The sequence below is a fragment of the Salmo salar genome, chromosome 20 (genome assembly GCF_965601325.2).
Source record: "Salmo salar chromosome 20, fSalSal1, whole genome shotgun sequence".
In the NCBI taxonomy this organism is placed as follows: domain Eukaryota; kingdom Metazoa; phylum Chordata; class Actinopteri; order Salmoniformes; family Salmonidae; genus Salmo; species Salmo salar.
The window spans coordinates 57,143,183-57,170,335 of record NC_138310.1 but is presented as its reverse complement, the minus strand read 5'-3'; the positions used below and the strand labels follow the sequence as shown (position 1 = coordinate 57,170,335).

Genomic DNA, 27,153 nt, shown 5'->3' with positions numbered 1-27,153 from the left:
GTGCAGAGCGCACGGGATTTATTATGAATTTTCGCCTGTACTCTGTATGGGACCCATAGCAGTATCCTAAATTATAGTAGCCGAATAATAATAGGCATACTAGCATAATAATAGACTATTCAGTATAGCTTTGATGTTTACAATTTGTGTCCTCAAAACGTTTGAAACAACAATAAAAGAGAATTGTAGATAGTGAGCAATATGTAATACAGAGTAACGTATTAATATGGTAAATAAATAAATAATAAATAAGTGAAATTAGGCTACTAATAAACTGCATTTGTCTAAAAATTTATAATCCATATTTATTCAACGTTCATAAAAAGACAATGTGTTACATTTATAAAATGACTCACAAACCATTACATGGCACATTCAATTCACAACTGTCTCATCATATACCATTCATACAGGATATCATGGGCTACAAATCTGCCCACATGAAGAGAAAAATATAATGTTGTGTTATCTTAGCTACAGATTTTACATTTGATTGATTATAATGATGTCCATTATAAATCATTTAAAATCATCCTAGGCTGTTGGTTGCAATGGTACCAGATGGGTTATATGGTACAATCACACAGAACGCTTTCCTCATCTCCGCCTAGTGTCAAAGCAAAGACATGCACAGCATTACTACTGTATGGGTAACACTGGATTTGGATAGTCCTCTATAGTAGAGCCTACAGATGGACCCGTTTATAGATGCTCAAGCACTATCAACAAACTTTAGCCCTAACAGTAGGAAGCCGTGGTGTTTCAAGTTAAGTCGAGTTATATAACAGAGTTGCAGTTGATAGTTTGAGCATCAATTAACCATTTATGTGGGACTATCAAAATAAAGTGACCAAACTATGACAAATAATTAAGCTCTTTTACATTGATTTCACTGCGTACACAGTATACAGTTTTGTTTAAGATGTGAAAGTATAAGTCTTATCAGTCTTCCTTGATCCAGATACAAGCCCACTACAGCACCACCACTGCCGGGCAGTTTCGCAGCTGAGCCAAACTGCATTGACAAGCAATGTAAGCAAACACAACGAATGATGAACAAAAAGTACAAAGAAACATAATAGGAAAAGATAAGATAATCTTGAAAATTGTAACTCTATACTGTACCTGTCTTGCCAGTTGCACCATTTTGAGATTACCTGGTCCCAAACAGTCTTCTGTGTACTCAGACCTATAGGACAGAGATTGTACCAGTATTAGTGGTTTCCTGTGTGAACAAAAAGTTGCCCTTACATCTTACTATGTAAAATCATACTGTTCGTTGATGACAATCAACTCTTTAGGGCCATGAGTTTTTCCTGATCAGGTCATGTGGTCAGGAAAATCTTTCTGGCTCTATGACATTTGGTGATCATGTTTTATCTTTCCAAGGTCGCAGATATAAAAGCCTAATTCATGGGAGCAAAGAGATTAACTGCCTCAAATCAATGACAGACTCAAAGGATGTCACGCTTGTCTTTACCATCACAGTTCTAAATTCTCATCCATCAACTGGGCCAGCCTGCTCCAGTCCATTCCCTGCAGTGCAACCCTGTGGAGGACAAGAGAACCCAACCGTTACATTACCCGGTAATGCTCACTTAAAGATTCACTCTCAAACGTTTGTATAACTTCAGCCAATAGTTTTGAGTGGTGCTTACGAGCCAAAAGTGGTCCCTGTTTTTTGTGTACTCTGTCATCAAATTGTGTACTACATCATCCATTTCATATGATATGTTACATCCTACAAATACATATATACGTTTTAAACATTACGAATTTGTTGTGCTTAAGATCCTAGATTGGCTCTTTAAGCCATATCAAAATCGATGAAGTGATAATTCCATCAGTACAGGAAGAAAAACTGAAATTCCCAATGGAATTGAACTCGACCTTGGTGAACATTGCTGCCTGCCAACTGAGCTTACCGTGTGTGTGTGTGTGTGTGTGTGTCTTACAGTTGAGCCAGCGCTGTCAGATAAGCTAACCAGAACAGTGGCAGGTTGCTCATGTCCATAGGAGTGTAATCCCCTGTAGGTGGCACTATTATAAGCAGTCTAACTTAAACCCTCATATCCATCGCCCGATTTGACGTAAAGACTTGAAACTTTGTATGTAGGTGTCTTTCCTCATGTTGAACAAATTTGCCTCAATGGTCATCTCTTCACTTAGTTTGAGAAAAGATAAAGGATTGGTTAAGAGATGGCTGAGATATTGATAAATCAGAAGAAAAAAAATTTACTGGTCCATTTAAATCCTTCTTAAATCCACCCCACAATGGCCTATCAGCTCGAAACATTTTAGGGTCATCAAATATTACCATGATGTACCATGTTAAGTTTGCAATGATATCTTAAAAAATAAGGAAACTAACACTTTCTTGACTTTGTAACGCGAATGCATAAAATCATAATATCATAGACAGTCAGATTCACTCCATATTTGCTCTTTGGACTTACAATAGTCCATAAAGAGTTTGAGAAATATATGGCAACAGTATATGCATATTAGCACATACGGTAATATGCTACAATACGCAAGAAATACTTAAAAAATCTTCTTCTAGTGAACCATAGGACCAAATGACACCAAATGTGGAATGTAGGCCCATGGTACATGTCTTAACTAGTTTGAGAAAAGCTAAGGGATTGGTCAAAAGATGGCTAAGTTAATGACAAATCAAAATAGTGATAGTGGCCTATCAACTTGAAACTTGTCGTCGCTACCATGGATGTCCTTAAGATGAACCACACTGAATTTGGTATTGATATCTCATTATATCAGTCTTTTATGGTTTTGAGAGAATAAATAGTTGCATTCAAATATGGCCACACTGTACCTACAGATGTGCGTTAGCACATATACTAATGCAAAAAAAATAGTTTAAAAATCATTTTCTCATGAATGATACGTCAGATTGACTCAAGATTTGATAAAAAAAAACGAAATGAACTAGCCTATAATGAATTTGAGAATGATTAGTCACTGCATTCAAAGTCAGCCACGCCACACCACTAGATAGCAACATCTCACCCGAGGGCTATAAAAACTGAATCGATGGACATGGGGACATGACATTTGGTATGTAAACCTTAAGAACCTTTCCTTAGAAGCTGTGTGAATATAAAGTCACTGCCACCTTAGATGGCTGCACCAGACTAGTTGGTGGCACCATAGATATCATTGGCACCAGTACTAGATACAGTTGAAGTCGGAAGTTTACATACACCTTAGCCAAATACATTTAAACTCAGTTTTTCACAATTCCTGACATTTAATCCTAGTAAATATTCCCTGTCTTAGGTCAGTTATGATCACCACTTTATTTTAAGAATGTGAAATGTCAGAATAATAGTAGAGAGGATGATTTATTTCAGCTTTTATTACTTTCATCACATTCCCAGTGGGTCAGAAGTTTACATACACTCAATTAGTATTTGGTAGCATTGCCTTTCAATTGCTTAACTTAGGTCAAACGTTTAGGGTAGCCTTCCACAAGCTTCCCACAATAAGTTGGGTGAATTTTGGCCCATTCCTCCTGACAGAGCTGGTGTAACTGAGTCAGGTTTGTAGTGCCCCATGCTTGCACACACTTTTTCAGTTCTGCCCACAAATGTTCTATAGGATTGAGGTCAGGGCTTTGTGATGGCCACTCCAATACCTTGACTTTGTTGTCCTTAAGCCATTTTACCACAACTTTGGAAGTATGCTTGGGGTCATTGTCCATTTGGAAGACCCATTTGCGACCAAACTTTAACTTCCTGACTGATGTCTTGAGGTGTTGCTTCAATATATCAACATAATTTTCCTACCTCATGATGCCATCTATTTTGTGAAGTGCACCAGTCCCTCCTGCAGCAAAGCACCCCCACAACATGATGCTGCAACCCCTGTGCTTCACGGTTGGGATGGTGTTCTTCGGCTTGCAAGCCTCCACATTTTTCCTACAAACATAACGATTGTCATTATGGCCAAACAGTTCTATTTTTGTTTCATCAGACCAGAGGACATTTCTCCAAAAACTACGATCTTTGTCCCCATGTGCAGTTACAAACCGTAGTCTGGCTTTTCTATGGCGGTTTTGGAGCAGTGGCTTCTTCCTTGCTGAGCGGCCTATCAGTTTATGTCGATATAGGACTCGTTTTACTGTGGATATAGATACTTTTGTACCTGTTTCCTCCAGCTTCTTCACAAGGTCCTTTGCTGTTGTTCTGAGATTGATTTGCACTTTCGCACCAAAGTACGTTCATCTCTAGGAGACAGAACGCATCTCCTTCCTGAGCGGTATGATGGCTGCTTGGTCCCATGTTGTTTATACTTGCGTATTATTGTTTGTACAGATGAATGTGGTACCTTCAGGCATTTGGAAATTGCTCCCAAGGATGAAGCAGACTTGTGGAGGTCTTGGCTGATTTCTTTTGATTTTCCCATGACGTCAAGCAAAGAGGCACTGAGTTTGAAGGTAGGCCTAGAAATACATCCACAGGTACACCTCCACTTGACTTAAATTATGTCAATTAGCCTATCAGAAGCTTCTAAAACCATGACATCATTTTCTGCAATTTTCCAAGCTGTTTAAAGGCACAGTGAACAAGTATGTAAACTTCTGACCCACTGGAATTGTGATACAGTGAATTCTAAGTGAAATAATCTGTCTGTAAACAATTGTTGGAAAAATGACTTGTGTCATGCACAAAGTAGATGTCGTAACCAACTTGCCCAAACTATAGTTTGTTAACAAGAAATATGTGGAGTGGTTGAAAAACGAGTTTTAATAACTCCAACCTAAGTGTATGTAAACTTCCGACTTCAAAAACACGCATGCATAAACTCCCAATAACTATTGATCAAGTGGACTTTGTCTCATGCAAAATAATGTTCATTTTAATTATGCATACAAACAATTTCAAATATCGTGATTAGTAGATCAGTGTAATCACATAATGTTGCCCTATTATGTGGTATGAATAAATAGAAAAGTGGATATTTTATTTTGTAAAATAATAAACTGGAAGTTCTGCTGCTTGCACACACAATCAGCATATACAATGTGTACAAAACATTAACAACACCTTACTAATACTGAGTGTTACCTCCCCCTTTTGCCCTCAGAACAGCCTCAATTCGCCGGGGCATGGACTCTACAAGGAGTCGAAAGCAATCCACTGGGATGCTGGCCCATGTTGACTCCAATGCTTCCCACAGTTGTGTCAAGTTGGCCGGATGTCCTTTGGGTGGTGGATCATTCTTTATACACACGGGAAACTGTTGAGTATGAAAAACCCAGCAGAGTTGCAGTTCTTGACACAAACCGGTGCAACTGGCACCTACTGCCATACCCTGTTCAAAGGCACTTAAATATTTTGTCTTGCCCATTCACCCTCTGAATGGCACACATACACAATCCATGTCTCAATTGTAATTATTTAACCTGTCTCCTCCCCTTCATCTACACTGATTGAAGTGGATTTAACAAGTGATGTCAATAGTTTAAATAAAGGTTAAATTAACAACAACAAAAAAGGAATCATTGCTTTCACATGGATTCACCTGGTCAGTCTGTCCTGAAAATAGCAGGTGTTCTTAATGTTTTGTACACTCAGTGTATATATATATATATGTGTGTATAAATACTCATATTTATATATAAACTCAGTACATTAAGTATGATTACCTGCTGCATTCCAAGATAACCAACCTACACAACTAGACTTCACTTGCGTCATCCTTGTGGTATTAAGAGATAAACGTGGTAATGCTTTCACAGATTGCGCGTAAAGGAAGATAGTTCCTACATGATAGAGTGCTTGCTTTGTTACGAGACTGATCTTGTGTCATTTCTGACATCGTATGAACCCTGTTGATTGCTGCTCGCAGCTGTATTTATCATTATTGTTAGCGTTAATATACTAGCAGTCTATAGGGGCCCCACAAGTGTGCATGCTCAGCCCCCTCCTGTACTTCCTGTTCACCCATGACTGTGTGGCCACGCACGCCTCCAACTCAATCATCAAGTTTGCAGACGACACAACAGTAGTTAGCCTGATTACCAACAATGAAGAGACAGCCTACAGAGAGGAGGTGAGGGCCCTGGCAGGGTGGTGCCAGGAAAATAACCTCAACGTCAACAAAACAAAGGAGCTGATCGTGGACTTCAGGAGACAGCAGAGAGAGCACGCCAGTATCCACATCGACGGGACCACAGTGGAGAAGTGCCTTGCTGTACACATCAACTACAATCTGAAATGGTCCACCCACACAGATAGTGTGGTGAAGAAGGTGCCTCTTCAACCTCAGGAGTCTGAAGAAATTTGGCTTGGCCCCTAAGACCCTCACAAACTTTTACAGATGCACAATTAAGAGCATCCTGTTGGACTGTATCACAACAACTGCACCGCCAGCAACCACACGGCTCTCCAGAGGGTGGTGTGGTATGCCCAACGCGTCACCGGGGGCACACTGCCTGCCCTCCAGGCAGTGGTGTAAAGTACTTAAGTAAAAATACTTTTAAGTACTACTTAAGTAGTTTTTTGGGGTATCTGTACTTTACTATTTATATTTGACAACTTTTACTTCACTACATTCCTAAAGACAATAATGTAATTTTTACTCCATACATTTAACCTGACACCCAAAAGTACTCGTTACATTTCGAATGCTTAGCAGGACAGGAAAATGGTCCAATTCACGCACTTATCGAGACAACACATGGTCATCCCTTCTGCCTCTGATCTGGCGGGCTCACTAACCACAAATGCATCTTTTGTAAATGATGTCTGAGTGTTGGGAGTGTGCCCCTGGCTATCCATACATTTTAAAAACAAGAAAATGGTGCCATCTGCTTTGCTTAAAAGAAGGGATTTGAAATGATTCATAGTTCTACTTTTGATACTTAAGTATATTTTAGCAATTACATTTACTTTTGATACTTAAGTATATGTAGAAACAAATACTTTTAGACTTTTACTGAAGTAGTATTTTACTGGGTGACTTTTACTTGAGTAACTTTCTATTAAGGTATCTATACTTTTACTCAAGTATGACAATTAGGTACTTTTTCCACCACTGCGTCCAGGATACCTACAGCACCCGATGTCACAGGAAGGCAAAACAAGATCAAAGGACATCAACCACCCAAGCCACGGCCTGTTCACCCCGTTTTCATCCAGAAGGTGAGGTCAGTATGGGTGCATCAAAGCTGGGACCTAGAGACTGAATAACAGCTTCTATCTCAAGGCCATCAGACTGTTAAATAGCCATCACTAGTCGGCTACTACCCGGTTACTCAACCCTGTACCTTAGAGGCTGCTGCCCTATATACATCGACATGGAATCACTGGCCACTTTAATAATGGAACACTAGTCACTTTAATAATGTTTACATACTGCTTTACTCCTCCCATATGTATATTCTGTATTCTACTATATTTTAATCAACGCCACTCTGACATTGCTCGTCCTAATATTTATATTTATTAATTCAATTCTTTAACTTTAGATTGGTGTGTATTGTTGCGAATTGTTAGATACTACTGCACTGTCTGAGCTAGGAACACAAGCATTTTGCTACACTTGCAATAACATCTGCTAAATATGTGTATGTGACCAATAACATCTGCTAAATATGTGTATGTGACCAATAACATCTGATAAATATGTGTATGTGACCAATAAAATGTTAAATTACATATAAGAGTTCATAAAATATGTTAATGTGCCATAATAGCTATTGAGACTGCACATTTCAAATACCATAGCCCTGTTCATCCATCAGCTGTTTGCTAAAGTCCATGTAGACGAAGCCCTCATAGACCTGCAATTAAAAGAAGACACCATTTTTGTCAGAACAAACTCTTTAGCTGTGCACTGTGCAGCACAGGGTTAACTGCTATGGAGATATGTTCTTTTCACATTGTCCTTTCCAAGACAATTACAACTACAGTAACCATGCCAGCACAGCACAGCACAGCTTGGTTTGGCTCAGCTCAGTAGTGTGAAAAGGGGAGAGTTGTCTTTTTATTGCTGACCTGAACAACTCTGTCCTGAAGACCAGCAGTGGCGAAGAGTTAATCCGTCTCTTCGTTACTGCTGGTCTTGGCCCTGATGGGTTTGGAAAGGTCCTAGGGCTAACAAAGGAACAAAACAACTTAAAACACAGGTTGATAATTTGGCACATGAGTAGAGTGAACTCCAGAGTAACATGTTATTCTTCTTAAACTTTCTGTGATGTTGTAGAATATCACTCTTCAGAGTGGCAGACACTATTGCACTGTTAAAGAAGAGAACGTTATAAAATTGTATAAACAAATAGATGTAATTATTAACACAAAGCGAGTTCGAGATAGAAAAGATAAGACCAAAAAAAAGGCAAAAATCAAGAAGTATATGACTCAGAAGTAATATTGATTACTATGTGGTTAATCTATAAAATATAGAAGAAAAATTGAAAGCACTATTCTCTCAGGGACTTTCACAGGATACACTGTCATGAACTAGGCTCATGATACATTTATAAGTGATATTCTTCAAGAATGAATGGGTATCATTAATTCAAATGAACAAAAATACCTAATAAATATCACAGAGTGGGCCTTTAAATAGAGAGACTGTAGTGAAGACACTTACCACCTGGCAAGGAATGTTGGTATCATATTTGAGAGTGAAGTTCTGCTTTGTCAAAGCAGTACTGGCAAAGAACGCGTGCAGGGACTCAAATTAGCATTAACCATGTCAGATCTCTGAATGCTCGGCTATGAAAAGCCAACTGACATTTACTCCGGAGGTGCTGACCTGTTGCATCCTCTTCAACCACTGTGATTATTATTATTTGACCCTGCTGGTCATTTATGAACATCTTGGCCATGTACTGTTATAATGTCCACCCAGCACAGCCATAAGAGCACTGGCCACCACTTAGAGCCTGGTTCCTCTCTAGGTTTCTTCCTAGGTTCCTGCCTTTCTAGGGAGTTTTCCCTAGCCACCGTGCTTCTAAATCTGCATTGCTTGCTGTTTTAGGTTTTAGGCTGGGTTTCTTTATAGAACTTTGTGATATCGGCTGATGTAAAAAGGGCTTTATAAATACATTTGATTGATTGATATGAGCGGCATGTTATAGGTTTGGCAGAGTATTCCTGTTGCTGGGCAGAATAGTGGGCAAGCCACTTGGTGTAGTCTGACAGCCCCTGTGATATCCAGAAGAGAAATACATATTGTCAACATACATCATCATCATCAAATCACTCTTTCCAATAGAGCTAACACTCTAGTCATACCACCTTCCTTCCACTATATTGTGATGCTTAAATGATTGTCAATCTATTCACGTGCTCTCCAGTGGACATTTACAAATCTCATTTCATAACAACTTGAACTGAAACTTACACTATAGTAACACCATTTGTCATTCAGCATATTCCGTTAACTGAGCTGGAACCCTGTGGGCAGTTTCATGACAAACACAGATAACTACTCCTCATTGATAATCCACTGCTGGGTGAAAAGACAAACAGGGAGTCTTGTGACGCGAGTGTTAGTTGCTAACTGATTTGATAGACAGTACTAATGATATTGTAATAACCTGGGTTGTTACTGAATTGAAATTCAAATCATGACTACAAAATCCTTCTATAAAACAATAATATAATACATTTTACTTCCAGAAGTCACTGAATTGAAAACTGAACCCTGAACTCACAGTCCTTATTGACCCAGAACCTGCTGAAGGTCCTGTCTGGGCTTGTGGCTGCAGGATGAGGAAATCTGAAAGGGAAGGCAGTGTTGCTTTGTAAAGGCAGTAGAACACCACACTGGCCAGACGCAATGCTGTCACTCCCTCCTGTGGCTTCTGAAGGAAGTGAGTTATCCTAAAATACACAGAGATTCCAAGGCTTTTAGGCTTTTCTGTTGGTGGCAAATGACCCATACAGTCATCAAATGTGAGTACTGTTATCAACAATATACTGGTATCAAGATGGGTTGATTTTTCCTGTTGCCTACCAGTGGGTCTCAGAGCATACCCCCACTATACCCTTTGAGCTGCTCTTCTCTCCCTCCTCTTGCTCATAGTATATGGCCAGCTCTCCATGCTAAGTCAAAGAGAGAGATACTAACATGTAAACAAGGCCAAAAAACCTACTCCACTATGAATTTGGTTACAGCTTCTCAGAGATGAGGTATAAGTTGTTATTCACCAGAAGGAGCACATATGTTATCTTACCTTGGAGCTGAAGAAGCGGAGAAGCTGAGCAATATCAAAGTTCTGGTCTGCACAGAACATATCCCCTGCGATCTGTGGGTTATCAGCCACTGCTCCTAGCCGGCCCTCGAGGGTGGTGCTGCCGTCATTCGCTACATTCTCCACAGAGAAGTTATTAGCCGTTGCCCAGCACTCATAGTGCTTATACCTGGAATGGGAGACAAGTGTCAATACTGTTACTACATGTTACTGTACTTACTTGTCTGCATTTGTGACCAGACAGACCTCGCTGCACAACTGCCGCCTGGAGAGAAATGAATATTCCAAAGTTAAAGGGATTCAATAATGTATTTATGTAAACTGGGACTGAGTATAAGACATGTAGTACAGCAAAACTGTAAGGGCAGTCGACAGTCATTAACTTGACTGATAACTCACTTGTTCACGTCTCCCACCAGGAATCCAGGATTTTATTTTCTCCTATCCCAGACAACAATGCATTTGGTACCCCAGTCAGCTGTCCATACAAACCTGTGACATCATTCTAGAAAAACGCAGGGGCGAAAATCTGATATCAACTTTGGAGGGGACAATTACATTACATTTTCTCAAGAGCAATTCCTGAGGGGGACACCAAAAGTAGTGCTGTAACACATTGCCTACGTTTAATATGGTAAATGTATATTGAGGAACCAAAGAAATAAGGTGTTTGCCGTACTCCTAACTACCGGTACCCAAAACTACACAACTAATCACAACAGCGATACCATTGCCTTTAACAAATCTTAGTTCAGTCACCAGTTTAAGTTGAGAGTGGGGGTATCCATGGCATTTTCCAATTATGTTCCTATTTTACAAGTAAAATAAATTGAGAACCTTTCATAATGTTGCCAAACAAAGACTCAAAAAACTTACCTGAGACTCCCTGTCTCTGTCAGTCTGTCCCTGCATATCTGTCCCCAACTCTGCTGTCTGTGTGCCATCTGTTGCCTGCTCTGCCTAATGACATCATGGTGAAACATTTCCATTAGAATTACATTTCTTTCTTATGAACATTTTTATCAACTAGTCTTTGAGATATTAGGCTACTAGGGTTCTTATTTTGCGTTTTGGTGTACTGAAAAATACTCTGATGTCCGTCTTTTTTCTGCCATTTTTCTGCCATTTTTCTACCTGGTTGGCTACACACACACAGTATGTAGGTTATTTACAGTAGGAGATGGGCTTCTATCATCTTATCTTCTATCATTCTATATGGGCTTCGATCTAAAAGGTAGCTAGCAAATGTGAAACGGATTGCAGTGACAAGAGTTGACAGCTGTATGAGTTCACCATTTACACAACATATGCTGCAACCTTTTGTAATTTTAATCGTTTGTTTCATATTGGCTGGCTTCTAACAATAGCTGAATTTGCAAAGCTAGCGAGCACCAATTCAGTGGTGTTTGCTATAATCTTTGCTACCCGGGTTAAATAAAGATGAAATAAAATATATAAATAAAAGTTCCCTTGCGACAATTTAGCTTTTGCAACGAGATCATTAAATATATTTAAAACAATGGTAGAAGAGAGTGTAGTTCTGTTCAGTTTATCGCTAACCTTATCACAGGGACTTTGAAGCACTAACTTACATGCATGCTGATCTTGGAATTAATTAACGATAGCAAAGATTCCATCTTTGACGATGCCACATAAATGGAATAGGTACTAGCTAGCTTAATAGTTCATATTTGCGCGCTAGCTCTGCATATTCAGCTAGTGTGTGTGCGCGATTGACTGGATTAACCTCACGTCAGTTACGTGCATTGAGTGCCTTTCAGACAGTAGATACGACCTCTACATTACCTCGCAAGCTAAGGAACTGGCAGTGGATCAATCCATTGTGAGGCAAAGGGTGGGGGGTCGCAATCTTTTGAAACTTAAAAACGAGCTATTAAGTGTCTATAATCAGCACAATTGCTTTCATTGCGTATTATTAATATTATTTAAATTACATAGTTATGTTTCAGTGATATATTGGGGGGGACAAATCATATTTTTCCCAGGATGGGGGGGTCGTGTCCCCCCGGGATTTCCGCCCCTGGAAAAATGACAAATATGAAGTAAAGAGATGTGGGTTTGGCAGTTGTCGCAAACCATAGAACTTTATTTACTCTTCTTAAAATAATATTCCCCCAAAATATGTTGATACTTGAATATATTTCAGCAGGCCTATAGCATAGTGACAAGTTATCGCTCTGTCGCTCACACCTCAGCCTGTCCTACAGACGTAACGGTGAATAGGGATAAAGGGACTTACGTAACTCTCCGAGACTAACTGAACGCTGCATCATTGAACATACCCTTTTCTTCCTGAGAAAACGAAACTAAATCTTTGCATTATTTTGGTAATTTGCCTACCTTGTGCGGCGGTAAGTCTGATTTGTTATTATTTAAGTGCAGTTTATGCGTTTGTGTGCATTGACCTGCTTGTGTTGTGAAATGAACCAACCACGTATGCGAATTCTGCTCCCAAACCTTGCCTGCTCACATAAACAACCTACCTTCATCTGAGTTTATAGAATGGTGCTGTGGCCAGCTACCAATAAAATGCATATACTTTTCTTGGCCCTAGTCTTATTCGCTTGTAAACAACATCAAATACATTGGTTTATGCGATACAGTACAACAAACAGCAAAATTGTGTACCCATACGATTTCACGTCGAAATGTGACTGCTACACTGTAGCCTAATTCTTAAAGGGCCAGTCTCCGAATGATGACCCCTTGCCGACGAGTTCCCATAAATTGCATGCATTCAGGAAACAGTCAAATTAGAAAACATAGTTCATAAGTCCATATTACTTGGATATTTTTGTTTAATTAAAAATGCTAATAACAATCATACATTATGTACTAGGTTAGCTAATGATGAAATGAAAAATCAGAATGATACAACTGATGTTCATAGTGGATTCAATAAGTGAAGCGAACAGAAAGCTCTGAATCCCATTACGTTTTTCACTCAATTGTGAAGTTCCATCATAATTTACCAATACAAAGATCCTTTATTACAATATATATATATATCATTGTAATACATATTCCACTGACAACTTCAGAAAAACAAAGTGCTGAGCCATTTCTGGAAGTGGGGACATCTGATACTAGATGTATCAAATGTAAATGTATTTTTTTATACTTACACTAAGAGTTACTAAATATACTTGATACATTGAAGCGCAATTGTGTCAAAGGTAAAAAAGCTAAACAATTGTATGTACATGACAGCTGAATAGCTGCAGGGAAAATCTTTACTTATAAGAGCTAAGATTGTTTTCCGTATGTAAAATGTGACCATTTAATGACTTATCTGCAAACTCCTTCAGACTGATTTTGTAGTGAAGTGAGAATTTTCTTCTGGTTTGAGGTCCAAAGTTCTGTCACAAGGTAATTCTACCATTCCTCCACTGAGATATTCAAATTCTATGATCTAACATCCTTTTTCTCCCCTGACTACCCATGCTGCCCATCACTGAGGGTCTGCTGTTGCTGCTCCAACAATGCCATTCTGTCGCATCTGGTTCCTCAGAATCTGGTTCTTGGATTTCCAGTCTTCTACCTGTGCAAAATTGGAGGGAAAAAGCAGCCCAAACAAAGCCTATTATTACAGCTGATGCATGGATTTGTGAAAAGCTATCCTATGGTTTGGTATTTTGTTTGCAAGTTACATTTTCAGCATGTTTGAGGGATAGTTTGAGCACAGCGAGGTGCAGAACACCTAACCTTGATCACTTTATAAGTAGTTAAGTTGTTGTTTGGATGCACAGTGATTCGTAGATTACAAAGAGTGAATGAATCATGGTAGGCTGCATTTACACAGGCAGCCCAATTCTGATCTTTTCCCACTTATTGGTCTTTAGACCAATCAGATCAACTCTTTCTACAATAATTGGCCAAAATATCAGAATTGGGCTTCCTGTGTAAACACAGCCATAGTGTCTTACCTCCTGCCTCAGTAGTTGGTTGTCCATTCTGAGCCTCTCCAGGGTGCTTAGGTCATCCCCGAGTCTGAGGTTGTTCTGCCGAAGCTCCTGGATATAGTCACAGGCTTTGGAGAGGATCCCACCTTTACTCTGGACCAAAACAGAAACACCGTGTCACCCTCTCCCATGTAGGGCCAGGATGTTTTTCCTGAGAATGTGTTCTGACAAGGAAAAACTCTAGGTCCTTATTTTTATAGCTAAGTTCTTTCTAGTCAGTTGACATGTTCAGGAAAATCTCCTGGCCATACCCATGAGACTTGAGTGTGACCCATTTTATGGTGATACTGACCTCATTACTGATACTGACCTGCCCTGACTTGGTAGGGTCAATGTTGCAGTCTGGGATAGTCTTTGAGAGCGTGACAATCCAGTTGTTGATCTTGTCCCTGCGTCTACGTTCAACTTGGAGACAAATTACACAATAACACATTTGAGTAGGCAAGCAGGGCAACATATGATTCTGTGCTCAACGTGACATGCAAACCCAACTAGCATTTAATAGGCCTTTCATATGAAGTATTGTATGAGTAATTTATGATGGGTATCTAGGTCTCACCCTCGTTGTGCTGGGCTCGCCTTTTGTCATCTCTAGAAGTGCGTGGGACCTCTGATTTTCTGCAAGACACAATCAGTATAGACATGAATAAACAGATATTACCATGGAAACCATTGTCATACACAGCATACATCCATATGTGCAGCTAAAACAGTAACAAGGCTAAGTAATTAAGACCCAACACAAAAAGAAACATGAATGTGCACGGGACAGTGTGACTAACTAGTATGGTAACTGTGATGATTCTCCTGGCTTCTCCAGTCCAGTACCTACTGTACTGATCAAAATGGCAGCTTACGTGTTGTAAGGTTGTGTGCGAGGTGCAATGGACCTCTGGTTAGCTCCTGTCAGCACTTCCTGGGGGGACATCATCACATACAACTGCCCTGAAACAAAGAACAAAGAAGCCCCTTGCTTCCTTCAATCCAAATTGTCCATATAAATGTATCAATATCAAATGGAAATCAAAATGGAGAGCCAATTGGAAATAAATGCATAACCTGATGGAGCATAGAAATAGGATCTATTCATTCTGTGAAATTGAGTCTCCTTAATCTCCTCACCAGTGGGAGTGCTCTGACTTAGATGTGTATCAGATGCCTGCACCACGCTGGTTACCATGGTGCCTGGTGAAGTATCAGCGATGGTGGCAGGGTAGTAGGTGTAATGTGTCTCAGTGCCGTCCCCTTCCAACCCCTCGGACTGAGAGAACACAGCCTACAGTAAGAGGACACCTTTGTCAGTGTTGAATAACAATCAGAACTGTATACAGTGAGAAGTAGAAGTAGAGGAATAGAGAATCTGTATTATCCCAGATTAAAAACAATGTTGTTTGATTTACAGAATCTGATTGAATACTACTAGCCTGGTGGACAAAACTGGTTAAAATGTATGTAATTACAACCAGAAACAGGTTGAAATGACTAATTTTGGCATAATTTCAAACCAGTGTTTCCCGCTGGGAGAGCCCCAAGTCCTGCTCGTATAAATTCTCACCTGGGTCATAGGCTGTGTGGCTGCAGGAAATCCAGTGAGCACACTGACCGCTGTGGCTCCATCACTTTGAGCCTCCAACTGTCCATCAGACACCTGGATGACTCTGTATGTCACCTTCAGCAAAAGAAAACACACAGGTTTGCTGAGCGAAACATCAAATCGGTCATTAGTAATGACAGAAGACTGAGCCTCAGAAAACTGTGGATGGGCATTGGCTGGGCTCAGAGCTCAGAGACTTCATCTAGATCTAGTGAGCCCTGTAGAGTATGCTCTCCCTAACTGTACCTGCCCAGCGGGAGGGTAGTACAGCTCCCCTACCTGCCCCCCAGCTCCCTCCGTCTTGAATAGATACTTTATGGGATGCTCTGAGGAGAAGTTGGCGGCAGACTGAATGGTGGCGATGGCAGCTGATGGGTCATCAGCTGTAGCCACTGCACCTGAAAGAGCAAAAATCTCTATAATATAAGCAAGAAAATACCATGGGTGTCTTCTGATGTTTTGAGGGGCATTATTTCCTTTCCACGTGACGTTACCTTCTTCAATGACATGTGCACTTTCATCCGGGTCTGGGCTTTTCTGTTGACTACATAACAAAATGAGAGGAACAATGATAATATACGGTAACACACCCAGAATATGATCATCCAGCACAACACTCAAATTCATTACAACAAATCATGTGGATGTAGCTTTGGTTAAAAATGGATGATGGATGAATAAATGTATTGTTAGCTCACCCCTTCATTTTCACAGTGTCAACTGGAAAGAGAATCTCCTTCATTCACCCGGGAGATAAATAGGCTTGAGGAAAATAGACAAGTTGGTTATTTTTTGGGGGAAACAAACTAGGCTACAGAAACACAATCACAAACCTGAAACCTCTGATTTCCAAACATTGGTACAGGCTCTGCGTGTATTCAAATAGAATCTATAAAGCCTTCAAGGAAGAACAAGCTATACTGTGTGTTTAATTGAAGTGATAACAGTACTCTTTAGGCCCCTTCAGTAGTTAGTCAACGTTACACACTAGAATGTAGCCGCGAGCGTAGAACCTCATTCAGCAAATAACTAGCGAACATTACCCTGTAACTTTAGCAGATGCATTATATTGCTGAGGACGCCACGCAAACAGCTGCAACGAAATATCACAATTCTAAATGCCGAACCCAGCTTTCTAAAGTAGTAAATTAACTAACCAACACACATACCGATGTTTACTTGTTGTATAAATTACGAATATGTAGCTAGCATTAGCATAAAGCTGCATTATTCCAGCGGTTCCTTCAAGCTGCGACGGCTCAGTTCAACAAAGCATCTTTGCTATAGCTAATGTTGTGATTTAACGTAAACTAGCTATTTAGCCAGTAATAAAGCCAAGCAAATGTCCAATATTTGGTATTTGTACAACACTGCTTGAAACATCGAAGAAAATAGCTACATACAAGATCGGAAAATTGTAGCCGCTTACCGTGCAATTGGCCCCTCCCCAATTGTTTGTCAACATTACTGGCTGTCTGCGCCAATGACTGAATGGTCTGCGCATGTACCAAATCTTCGGTGCGCTTCATTTACACCGTCTGGCGCGCTCAATAGCAGATTTGGCCTGTTTACCATTCCACTGCTCCTCGAAATTGCGCCGGGTAAGATAAATCAAACGGATCTAGAGTTGTGGCCATCTTTACCGGGCTTCACCAACTGTGCCGATCTAGGATCAGCATTTTAACCACACCACTGGTATAAATCAAGAGATACAATATAAAACCGATCCTGAATCTGGGACCGTGGGCAAATACATTAAAAGTTATTTTGGCCCGAAGGGGTACATTATTTGTTCGACCGCAACTTCTGGGGTAGCTAGCTTTAGCCTGGCACCAGCCTGAAAACAATGACCAGTAGAAACTGCAGTCATTTTCATTATTCTTAACAATTATTTAGGAATCCTTGTGAGCCACTTGTTGTTCGCCTATTGAAACTGAGCATCAGTTCATGGAAATAAATAGCCAAAGCTAACGCTATAAGCAGCCAGCTAGCTTCACCCTTGCTAGTGATGCTCGACCAGACCGGGTTATGTGTTGTGAAGCTAGAAACAATACGTATTAGGCACAACAGTGGAATTTACGGTTGCCATATTTAGACTAGACGTTAAACAAGGTTGGAATGTGAAGCAATGCAATGGGGTATCAGTCTACTCAATGACACGCACAGAACATAACTGTGAAGAGTTTACGCAAATATTAGCGTTGTAGCTCTTATCACGGGATTGTGACTGTGAAATCACCTCACCAGTCAATAAGAGCTACGGTGCTAATGTTCTCTGGGTGTCACTGAGTAGACTGATACCCCATGTCATTCATCCACAATGAATAGGTCAGGCTCTACAGTGAAATAAGTATTCCCCCAATGCAATTCTAAAGTATAATACATCCAGTGTGATTTCAACAGATTTTGTCAAATTAACTAATTATTGTCTTTTGTTGATTTTATATAACAACATTCCAACCTCGTTTAGCATGATCTATTCAATTACGGCATAATTCTACTATTTGTATTCATTTGCATCACTGTCAATGTCATACTTTTATTCTGAAGGCTAACCGCAAAGTCCACTATTGTGGCTAATCCTTATTGTGGCTAGCTTCACGTAGATGGGTCCGACCACCATTAAACTGTTTTAGGGTTATTTTAGATGATGACACCTACTGAAACAGATTATGTCGTTTTGTTATGTTTTTGGGGAAGAACATAGTTTGCATCCATCAGCTAGCTAGCTTTTTTTTTATGGCCAGCACTGTAGGTGCGCTAGACAACTTTTACCAGCATCATTGCATACTTATCGACGAATCGTTGTGACATATAAAATACGAGTGATAGTGTAATCAATGTGTTATAACTAAGGAAAACATGTATTAACGGTTAAATTATTATGTGACTGCAGTCATAACCTGACTGACCTGACTGGTAAACAAGCTTATTTGACACGTCAAATAGTGTTATTTGATTACAAATAGTGGAATCATGCCATAATGGAATAGATCATGCTAAACGAGGTTGGAATGTTCTTATATAAATTCAACAAAAGACAATTAGTTATTTTGACAAAAATCTGTTGAAATCACACTGGATGTATTATACTTTAGAATTGCATTGTTGGCATACTTATTTCACTGTACAGCCTTACCTATTGATTGTGGATCAATGACATGGGGTATCAGTCTACTCAGTGACACACAGAGAACATTAGCGTCGTAGCTCTTATTGCGGGACTCTGACACCACTGTTAATTGAGCAACATTTATTGTACCAGTCAACCTACTATGTGTATTGAACATTATTCCTGAGGAAAAACAATACTGCGTGGGTGTTTTGGTGCCTGATAACGCCGAGGACTTTGGGTAAAGCTGTACAGTGCAATATCAATGTCAATACGCACAATGGGCTGACTGGGAGGTGAATTCCCAAAGTCAAAGTCCAGCAATAAGAGCTACGACGCTAATATTTGCATAAACGCTTCACAGTTGTGTTCTGTGGGTGTCACCGAGTAGACTGATACACCACTTCATTGCTCCACATTCCAACCTTGTTTAACATCTAGTCTAAGTATGGCATGATTCCACCAATTGTAACCTTCTGCATACCTTTCAAATAGGGACTTTTATTTTGAAGGCGAAACGCAAATTCCACTATTGTGGTTAATCCTTATTATGGCTAACTTCACAACACAATTTCTTTCCGGTCAAGCGATACTAGCCAGATGAAGCTAGCTGGTTGCTTATAACGTTCGTTTTGGGCAACAGGGTTAAGTAGCTGGCTAGCTAGTTATTTCAGTAGGAGAACAACAAATGGCTACCTAGCTAATACTTACTTGCATGGATTCCTAAATCATTGCTAAGAATATTGAAAATGACTGCAGTTTCCACTGGTCATTGTTTTCAGGCTGGTTGCATTTGTGTTAGCTAGATATCCCAGAAGTTGCTAATAACATATTTGCAAACATTTTAGAACCTGATCTCATTTCAAATGCTCACACAGACGTGTTTTCCATTCGGTCAAACAAATAATGCCTTATTACCAGCGCGGTACTGTACAGCTTTGACAGTGATCGTAATGGTGGCGCTTTGCTTACACGTGCAAATTCAGCACACACAACATTATATAATATAATTGTGTTATTTGACATGTCAAATAGTGTTATTTGAAATTTATCTTTTTTGACACGCAAAGATCCAAACGGCGTTTTATAGAACGTGTCGAAAGTAACCACTGAGCTATGCCGCCGCAGTATTTTGTGTGGGAAATCTGTTTATTATCCAAATAAGCATCTTATATGCTCCAGGCGGTCAGCTGACCTGTTTGTTGGGGTAGGTAGTGCATTCAGGAGAGGATATTCCATAGTGACATGAATACCACAGGCCATAGCAGGGTGGGAGCTTGATGCAACATCAACCCCATGGTAGAGCAAGCTTTGATGTGTTCTGGGGAGAGGAAGGTTATTGTGTTCATTAACATGTACAAAGTCATCCACTTGAGGAAAATTGTCAGGATGATTTCTCTCTGCAGCAGTGGGCCTAATCTTTGTTCTTTTTACAATGACGATTTTAGCATGTAAATCTTGGTGGGGCAAAAAAAAAAAAAACATGTTATAGATGCATGCCAGCAAAGCCACTACACAACACAACACTAAACAATACATTAATTGGACTATAACGTTGACAAACGGTGCCCACAAACTGTTAGAGCCTACATAAAGCTGTCCTAACAGTAGAGTCCCAATAGTAGTCCCACATCTTAGCACTGTCTGGCAGCGAAACAGTTCATTTAGCCTCATTTACTGCCTTTAAAAAAAACATAGATGATATGGCTGACTTGCTTTAACAAATATGGTTTATACTGACAATTACAAACTATGGCATAAGGGGACGATGAGCGGATAAGAGGCAATCCGTAATTTCGATTAAGACAGTAATGAGCGAGTTAGGACGGACATAGTCAATATAACTATTTGTTCAGCACTTTTGAAATGTACAGAGACAGAATTCAGAACATGGGCCGTTCTTACAGTATTCTCCCTGTACACCAAGTCAGAACTGTAGGATAAATAAAGGCAGCATATAAGCAGACAATGAAAGCTCATATAATATTCAATTATGAAATTTCTCTAAAACAGACTATAGGCTACATGTGCACCACCAAGTCAGAACAGTAGGCTAAGTCAAGAGGGGAAAAAGGACAAAATTAGTAGGGTGAGGCACATGGGCTACTAACAGCTTACTACACAATGTACACTGAGTATTACTTTCTTGGCTACAGTATACATATCTCCCTGGCATATTGGAAAACTTGGAAAAAATATGGTCGAACCATGACGTTAGTGATCTTCAGGTCAGAGCTTTAGATAGAGGCCCAAGTTCCCGACTTGGATTTCCGAGTTGGATGACAGTTCAAAACGTATTTTCTCAGTCAGAGATCATTTTTTGCCGAGTTCCCAGTTGTCTTGAACTTACTGAAGTTGGAAATTTCCCAGTTCCGAGTTTCCAGTTGTTTTGAAAGCGGCAGAAGTCATGCTGGACTAACAGCATGGCCAATGTTGAATGTTTATCCTTTTAAACTTGGAAAAGAGACCCTTAAACCCAGACTTGGACCACACATTCACTCCACTGAATAGCAGGCTAGTGTTGCTTTGCAATGTAACTCTTTGGCAGCACCCAAGGGGCCAGAATTTTCAAGCTCTCCTCGTAGATTCTGCGGTGATGTGGTTTCCCCATGAGTGACAGAACACTGAGCCAATCACGGCGCAACTAGAGAACATTACCAACCCCTACTCTCCGTATTTTCTGCTGGCTGCCCCACCACCACAGAAAGCACTGAGTTAGGCTGAAACACCTGCATTTTGGAGCTGCCTTACTCAAGAAAGAAAAAAAGTGACCATCTTTGTATGCAGCCTAATTAACTCAGTGATTATTATTATTATTTTTTACATTGTTTGCAAACTGATATGTGACACGTATTAATGCTAAAATAACATGCAAAACAGGAACAACAAAAAAGTTATATATACACCTTTTTTTAAAGCTAAACTGCCCTGAATGATGTGTCACTGCTGTCCTGTTATGTGGTGGACATTTGCATTTTTTCCACTCAGCTAACACTATTTGTTTTTATTCAACTCATTTCATCAAACTTTTATGGCTGCATTGCAACTTTCCCCAGTCATATGTGCTTTTTGCCAAAGAACAGGTCCCCATTCTCTGCGGTGAGGATGTCACAATTAAAGGACACGGACCGGGGACATGCTGGGTACGTGCAATTCAACCTGAGACTGTTGTCTTCATTGATACAGGCAGTCAGTTTTCCAAAATTCCATTTCTTTGCTGAACAGGTGACTGAAACTACAAGACAAACAAAAACGTATAATATTGCTTCATTTGTTTTTTACAACAACGCCATGTATTGATACAGTAATAAGTCAAAGCGACATTTCACTCATAAATGAAAGTTTGTCAGATGTTTTTAGACTTCAAAAGTAGGCTAATGTGGAAATACAGTACATATGTCAACACCCCAGCCATCTGTTCTGTGGATCAATATATATGCCTCAATCCCAAATGAATGGAAAAGATGAACACCATCTAATTCCATGGTTTTATTCAGTGCTTATACAGTGCCTTGCGAAAGTATTCAGCCCCCTTGAACTTTTCGACCTTTTGCCACATTTCAGGCTTCAAACATAAAGATATAAAACTGTAATTTTTTGTGAAGAATCAACAACAAGTGGGACACAATTATGAAGTGGAACGAAATTTATTGGATATTTCAAACTTTTTTAACAAATAAAAAACTGAAAAATTGGCCGTGCAAAATTATTTACAAATGGAAATAGATATCCATGAGTTGTATTTATGACTTGTACAGCATCTCTGAAAAGCATGTTTTCCATAATATGATGCCAAAGAGTACGTTTGAACGTATTGTCTTGAATTTGGCCGGAGTGTTTCCAAGAGTTCCTCCATTCAACCGGTTTAAAGCCATGCTATATTTCAGGTGGGAAATGTATTGTCTTACCGTTGTCACTGACTGTATTTCAGGGTTGTCTTCGATGTTCTAGCTTCAGCAATGCAATACGTACAGTATATTGTAATATAAGAGCCCAGATATCTGAGAGTCACTGTTGTAGGCTGAGCAGGGCAAAAATGAAGAGAGCAAGAGGAAGAATGAGTTGGAAGGGGGTTTAAAGAGCTACTGTCCAATCAAGTGGGCTTCTTATCTTCTCTGAGCAAAAAAAACAGGATGTATTGACATCTGAAGTGGAGTGTGATTGAATACTCTTTCTTGATATCAGATCAATATGTACACTTGTCAACCCATAACAAGGACGTCTTTCATTTCCCTTTGCTAAGTCATAAGTCTTGCTGCTCTTCAAAAGTAGTGTTTTTCACAGCATACTCATATGTTCATAATTCTCATGTTTTGATATTTAATATACTGTGATATCTAATATACTGTATTTAGTGAGCTGTGCTGTCAACAACAGAGCTCTATAGTATCTGTTATCTAAATTGTTCTGTTACTCTTAATCTAAATGGATTTGTGAGGTGTTTTCATCTACTGCTTTGTCCACACCATTATCTTAATACGTTATTGACATAATGCATTAGGAGATATTCATAATGGAGATTAAAGCCAGGACTCATTATGGGTATGATCAGGACAGGACACATCCCCTTGTAAATTGTTTGTTGATGGGATTTAGAGTGGATTTCCTGGAAATCATTCCCTGATGAGAAATAAAAGAGAACCACGCCTTGATTATTACTACAGGGGGCCCATGATGATTACAGATGGAGGAAGAAAAAAGCTGAGAACCAAAAGCTTTGAGCAAAATTGAGAGAACATTTGCACACCTTCGTACAGTTGGCAACACCGATTAACAGCACGTTGCAGCTTAACAAATACAATCATTTGTTCCAGAAGGTATAGTGTTTTTGCCCTTTGATGTGGTCTAGAACAGTGCTTCGCAACCTTTTTTTGTTTACTCTACCCCCAATCACATATTGCTCTGCTCATAAGTCTTCCCAAGTATCCCCTGTGGATAGGCCATGTACCCCTATGGGTACTAGTACCCCAGGAGGAGATACACTGTCTTACATAAAGCATTTCACTATTCACCTTGTCTTCTGAGCCTACACCTTGGAACTCATTTCTTGCCACAGTGTGACGTCAAAACCTACACGCAAAACAATCTGGAAAAAATGCTAAAGAATTTAGTTTACTAAAAAAACTTTAATTCCAGTTACATAGTTTACTTTAGTGCTTGAAGGATGTCTCAGGGGTTGCAGGTGTGACCTCTGTGAATGTAATTGTCTTCTTTCATCTGCAGAGGGGCATATACAATGATAGATAGATATGTAAGGAATGAACGCTTTTAACTGAACGGCATTTAGGTAAACGGAATGAAGGAATATTGACTCAGTTCAATAAAATAATTTAAATTACATGTATAGAGTGTACATGTATAGCATATGGGTCAGTTATAAAAAATGACCAATAATTTGAGATTTAAAACAGCTCATTAGTTTGTAACCCCTACTTGCAAGGGAAGACATATTCTTTCTCAATTTGGTCACCTGAATAAAGCCATACGACACATCAGTCTCAGTAAATTAACACAAGTTAGCCAAATGTTACTAAAAACAAGAGGGAAAATACTTTTGGGGGAAGGTTAGACCTAAACTTACATGGCTGGTTGTAGATCTTGACCACCGTTGGCTTTAGATTCTGTACTGGGAGCTCCTGTATGATGTCCAGGGTGTGGTTGAAAGTTAGGAATAGTGATGGGAACTTTTGGGAGAAAAAAACTGATAAAAGGATTTATATGTCTGAGGTTTTGACTAAAGTAGTCCACTCTGAAACCATATAACTTTGTGAAATGTATTAGAATTATAAGTATTATTAATGTGTTAAAAACTATAATCCAATACTGTGTGTGAGTAGACTGTTTAAGACTAAGACACTGTTACTATTTCAAAATGAACAGGGCATAGTTGATAAGACAACCTTGTGAAAGGAACAGGAAAACGGGCCTCCCTAAGTTAGGGAGGGGAACAACTGCCCGAAAATGGCTAGGCTGGCAAAAGATAAGGAGACAGGTGGTCTGGGTACTGTGGAAAAATACAGCCGCCTAAAGCGGGGTGGAGTTCTCTACTGATGTAAGTTCATTTGTGTGTGTGTGTGGTAATATAAAAGGCTGTGTGCATTGTATGAATTTTAGAGCTCTCGTAAATAAAGATTCTGATCATTGTAGGCTGGGTCTCAGTCTGTTTCTTTCAACCGAAACCTTACACCTTCCGGTATACAAACTGAGTAGTTAAATTGAAGTTCGGTTTAAGAACATTGATAACTTAATTCCCGTAACAAAAACATATTGGGCACAATTATTTAAACGCTCTAATCAGAAGTGTAATTTCAGCTTTGCTGATTGAAGGACATTCTACACAAATAATAGAGTAGAGATATTGAGAGGACAGACGCTGGGAGACAAGCAGCAAGTACAGGGAGTGAAAATGTAATGAATAACGGACATGAAACGAAAGAAGGACAGCGTCTGACAAGGGAAACATAATGACAATAATCCTGACACAGGGATGAAACCGAGGAATAGACACATATAGGGGAGGGAATCAAAAACGTGCAGGAGTCCAGGTGAGTCCAATGAAGCGCTGATGCGCGTAAAAATGGTAACACGCGTGTGTAATGATGGGCAGCCTGGTGCCCTCGAGCGCCGGAGAGGGAGCAGGTGTGACAGTACCCCCCCCCTAGGGGCGCCACCCGGCGTCCCACCTGGGCAAGCCTGACGAGCCGGCCGAGGCATGGGAGCCCGACAAGCCGGCTGAGGCATGACGGGGGGTGGGAGCCTGCCGAGCAAACCGAGGCAGGGAAAACGTGAAGGAGTCCAGGTGAGTCCAATGAAGCGCTGATGCACGTAACGATGGTGACAGGTGTGCGTAATGATGGGTAGCCTGGCGCCCTCGAGCCCCAGAAAGGGGGAGCGGGAGCAGGCATGACAGTATCCCCCCCTCTAGGGGCGCCACCCGGCGTTCAACCTGGGCAAGCCTGACGGACTGACCGAAGCATGGGAGCCGGCCGAGGCGTGGGAGCCCGGCGAGCCGGCTGAGGCATGACGTGGGGTGGGAGCCTGCCGAGGCAAGGAAAATGTGAAGGAGTCCAGGTGAGTCCAATGAAGCGCTGATGTGCGTAACTATGGTGACAGGTGTGCGTAATGATGCCTTCGAGCCCCAGAGAGGGGGAGTGGGAGCAGGCATGACAGTATCCCCCCTGTAGGGGCACCACCTGGCGTCCCACCTGGGTAGGACTGACGGGCCGGCGGAGGCATGGGAGCCGGATGAGCCGGCTAAAGCTTGGGAGCCCGACGAGCCAGCTGAGGCGTGGGAGCCCAACGAGCCGGCTGAGGCGTGGGAACCCAACGAGCCGGCTGAGACATGACATGGGGTGGGAGCCTGCCGAGCTAACCGAGGCAAGGAAACCACTGAAGCCAGCTGAGGCACCACCGGTTCCTTCGGCAGCGGCACCTGGACCCGACGTCACCAACCAAAACAAAACTCCCTGATGCTTCCAATATTGGTGTCAGAATTCTGAGAGGACAGACGCTGGGAGATGAGAAGCAAGTACAGGGAGTGAACATTTGAATGAATAACAGACATGAAACGAAACAAGGACAGCGTCTGGACAGATATAGGGGAGGCAATCAAAAACGTGAAGGAGTCCAGGTGAGTCCAATGAAGCGCTGATGCGCATAACGATGTTGACATGTGTGTGTAATGATATGCAGCATGGCACCCTTGAGCACCAGAGAGGAAGAGCGGGAGCAGGCGTGACAGATATGTTACCACAAGTACATCAAAATACATACACTACCAGTCAAAAGTTTTAGAACACCTACTCATTCAAGGGTTTTTCTTTATTTTTACTATTTTCTACATTGTAAAACAATAGTGAAGACATCAAAACTATGAAATAACACATATGGAATTATGTAGTAAACAAATAGCCACCCTTTTCCTTGATGACAGCTTTGCACACCACTGGTCATCTTTAGTATTAACACGATCCACTAAAAGTAAACCCCTCAGCTGTGAAGAAAACCAATTCAACGATTATTCATAATGCATGGACAAAAACGTTTCAGAAAGGTTCACAGATGAAAGAGGCAAGAGCTAAACTCAGCAAAAAAAGAAACATCCTCTCACTGTCAACTTCATTTATTTTCAGCAAACTTAACGTGTAAATATTTGTATGAACATAAGATTCAACAACTGAGACATAAACGGAAGAAGTTCCACAGACATGTGACTAACAGAAATGGAATAATG

General features: G+C 40.4%; 1 protein-coding gene and 1 pseudogene across 11 annotated transcripts; both read right to left on the bottom strand.

Moving 5' to 3' along the window:
- Positions 1–8,591: 8,591 nt before the first annotated feature.
- On the bottom strand, positions 8,592–12,884 carry LOC145862373 (uncharacterized; annotated as a pseudogene).
- A 148-nt stretch (positions 12,885–13,032) lies between these two features.
- usf1 (upstream transcription factor 1) lies at positions 13,033–17,488 on the bottom strand. 11 transcript variants are annotated; one of them, XM_082966047.1, is made up of 11 exons: positions 17,238–17,488; positions 16,507–16,570; positions 16,303–16,352; positions 16,055–16,206; positions 15,770–15,883; positions 15,337–15,490; positions 15,072–15,159; positions 14,774–14,832; positions 14,507–14,619; positions 14,179–14,307; positions 13,033–13,789 (listed from the first exon to the last, which is right to left on the bottom strand). In XM_082966047.1, the coding sequence occupies exons 2-11, from the start codon at positions 16,548–16,550 to the stop codon at positions 13,760–13,762; spliced, it is 933 nt and encodes a 310-aa protein (XP_082822173.1). In that variant the 5' UTR covers positions 16,551–16,570; positions 17,238–17,488; the 3' UTR covers positions 13,033–13,759.
- Positions 17,489–27,153: the final 9,665 nt, after the last annotated feature.

What these genes read in the sequence shown, in the direction of transcription:
- usf1 (XM_014162463.3), bottom strand. Translation starts at nt 16,550, where the DNA reads ATGAAGGAGATTCTCTTTCCAGTTGACACTGTGAAAATGAAGGG. An exon ending in GACACTGTGAAAATGAAGGG is followed by an intron (nt 16,353 to 16,506) that starts GTGAGCTAACAA and finishes TTTGTTATGTAG; the next exon opens with TCAACAGAAAAGCCCAGACC. An exon ending in ACTACCCTCCCGCTGGGCAG is followed by an intron (nt 15,884 to 16,054) that starts GTACAGTTAGGG and finishes CTTTTGCTGAAG; the next exon opens with GTGACATACAGAGTCATCCA.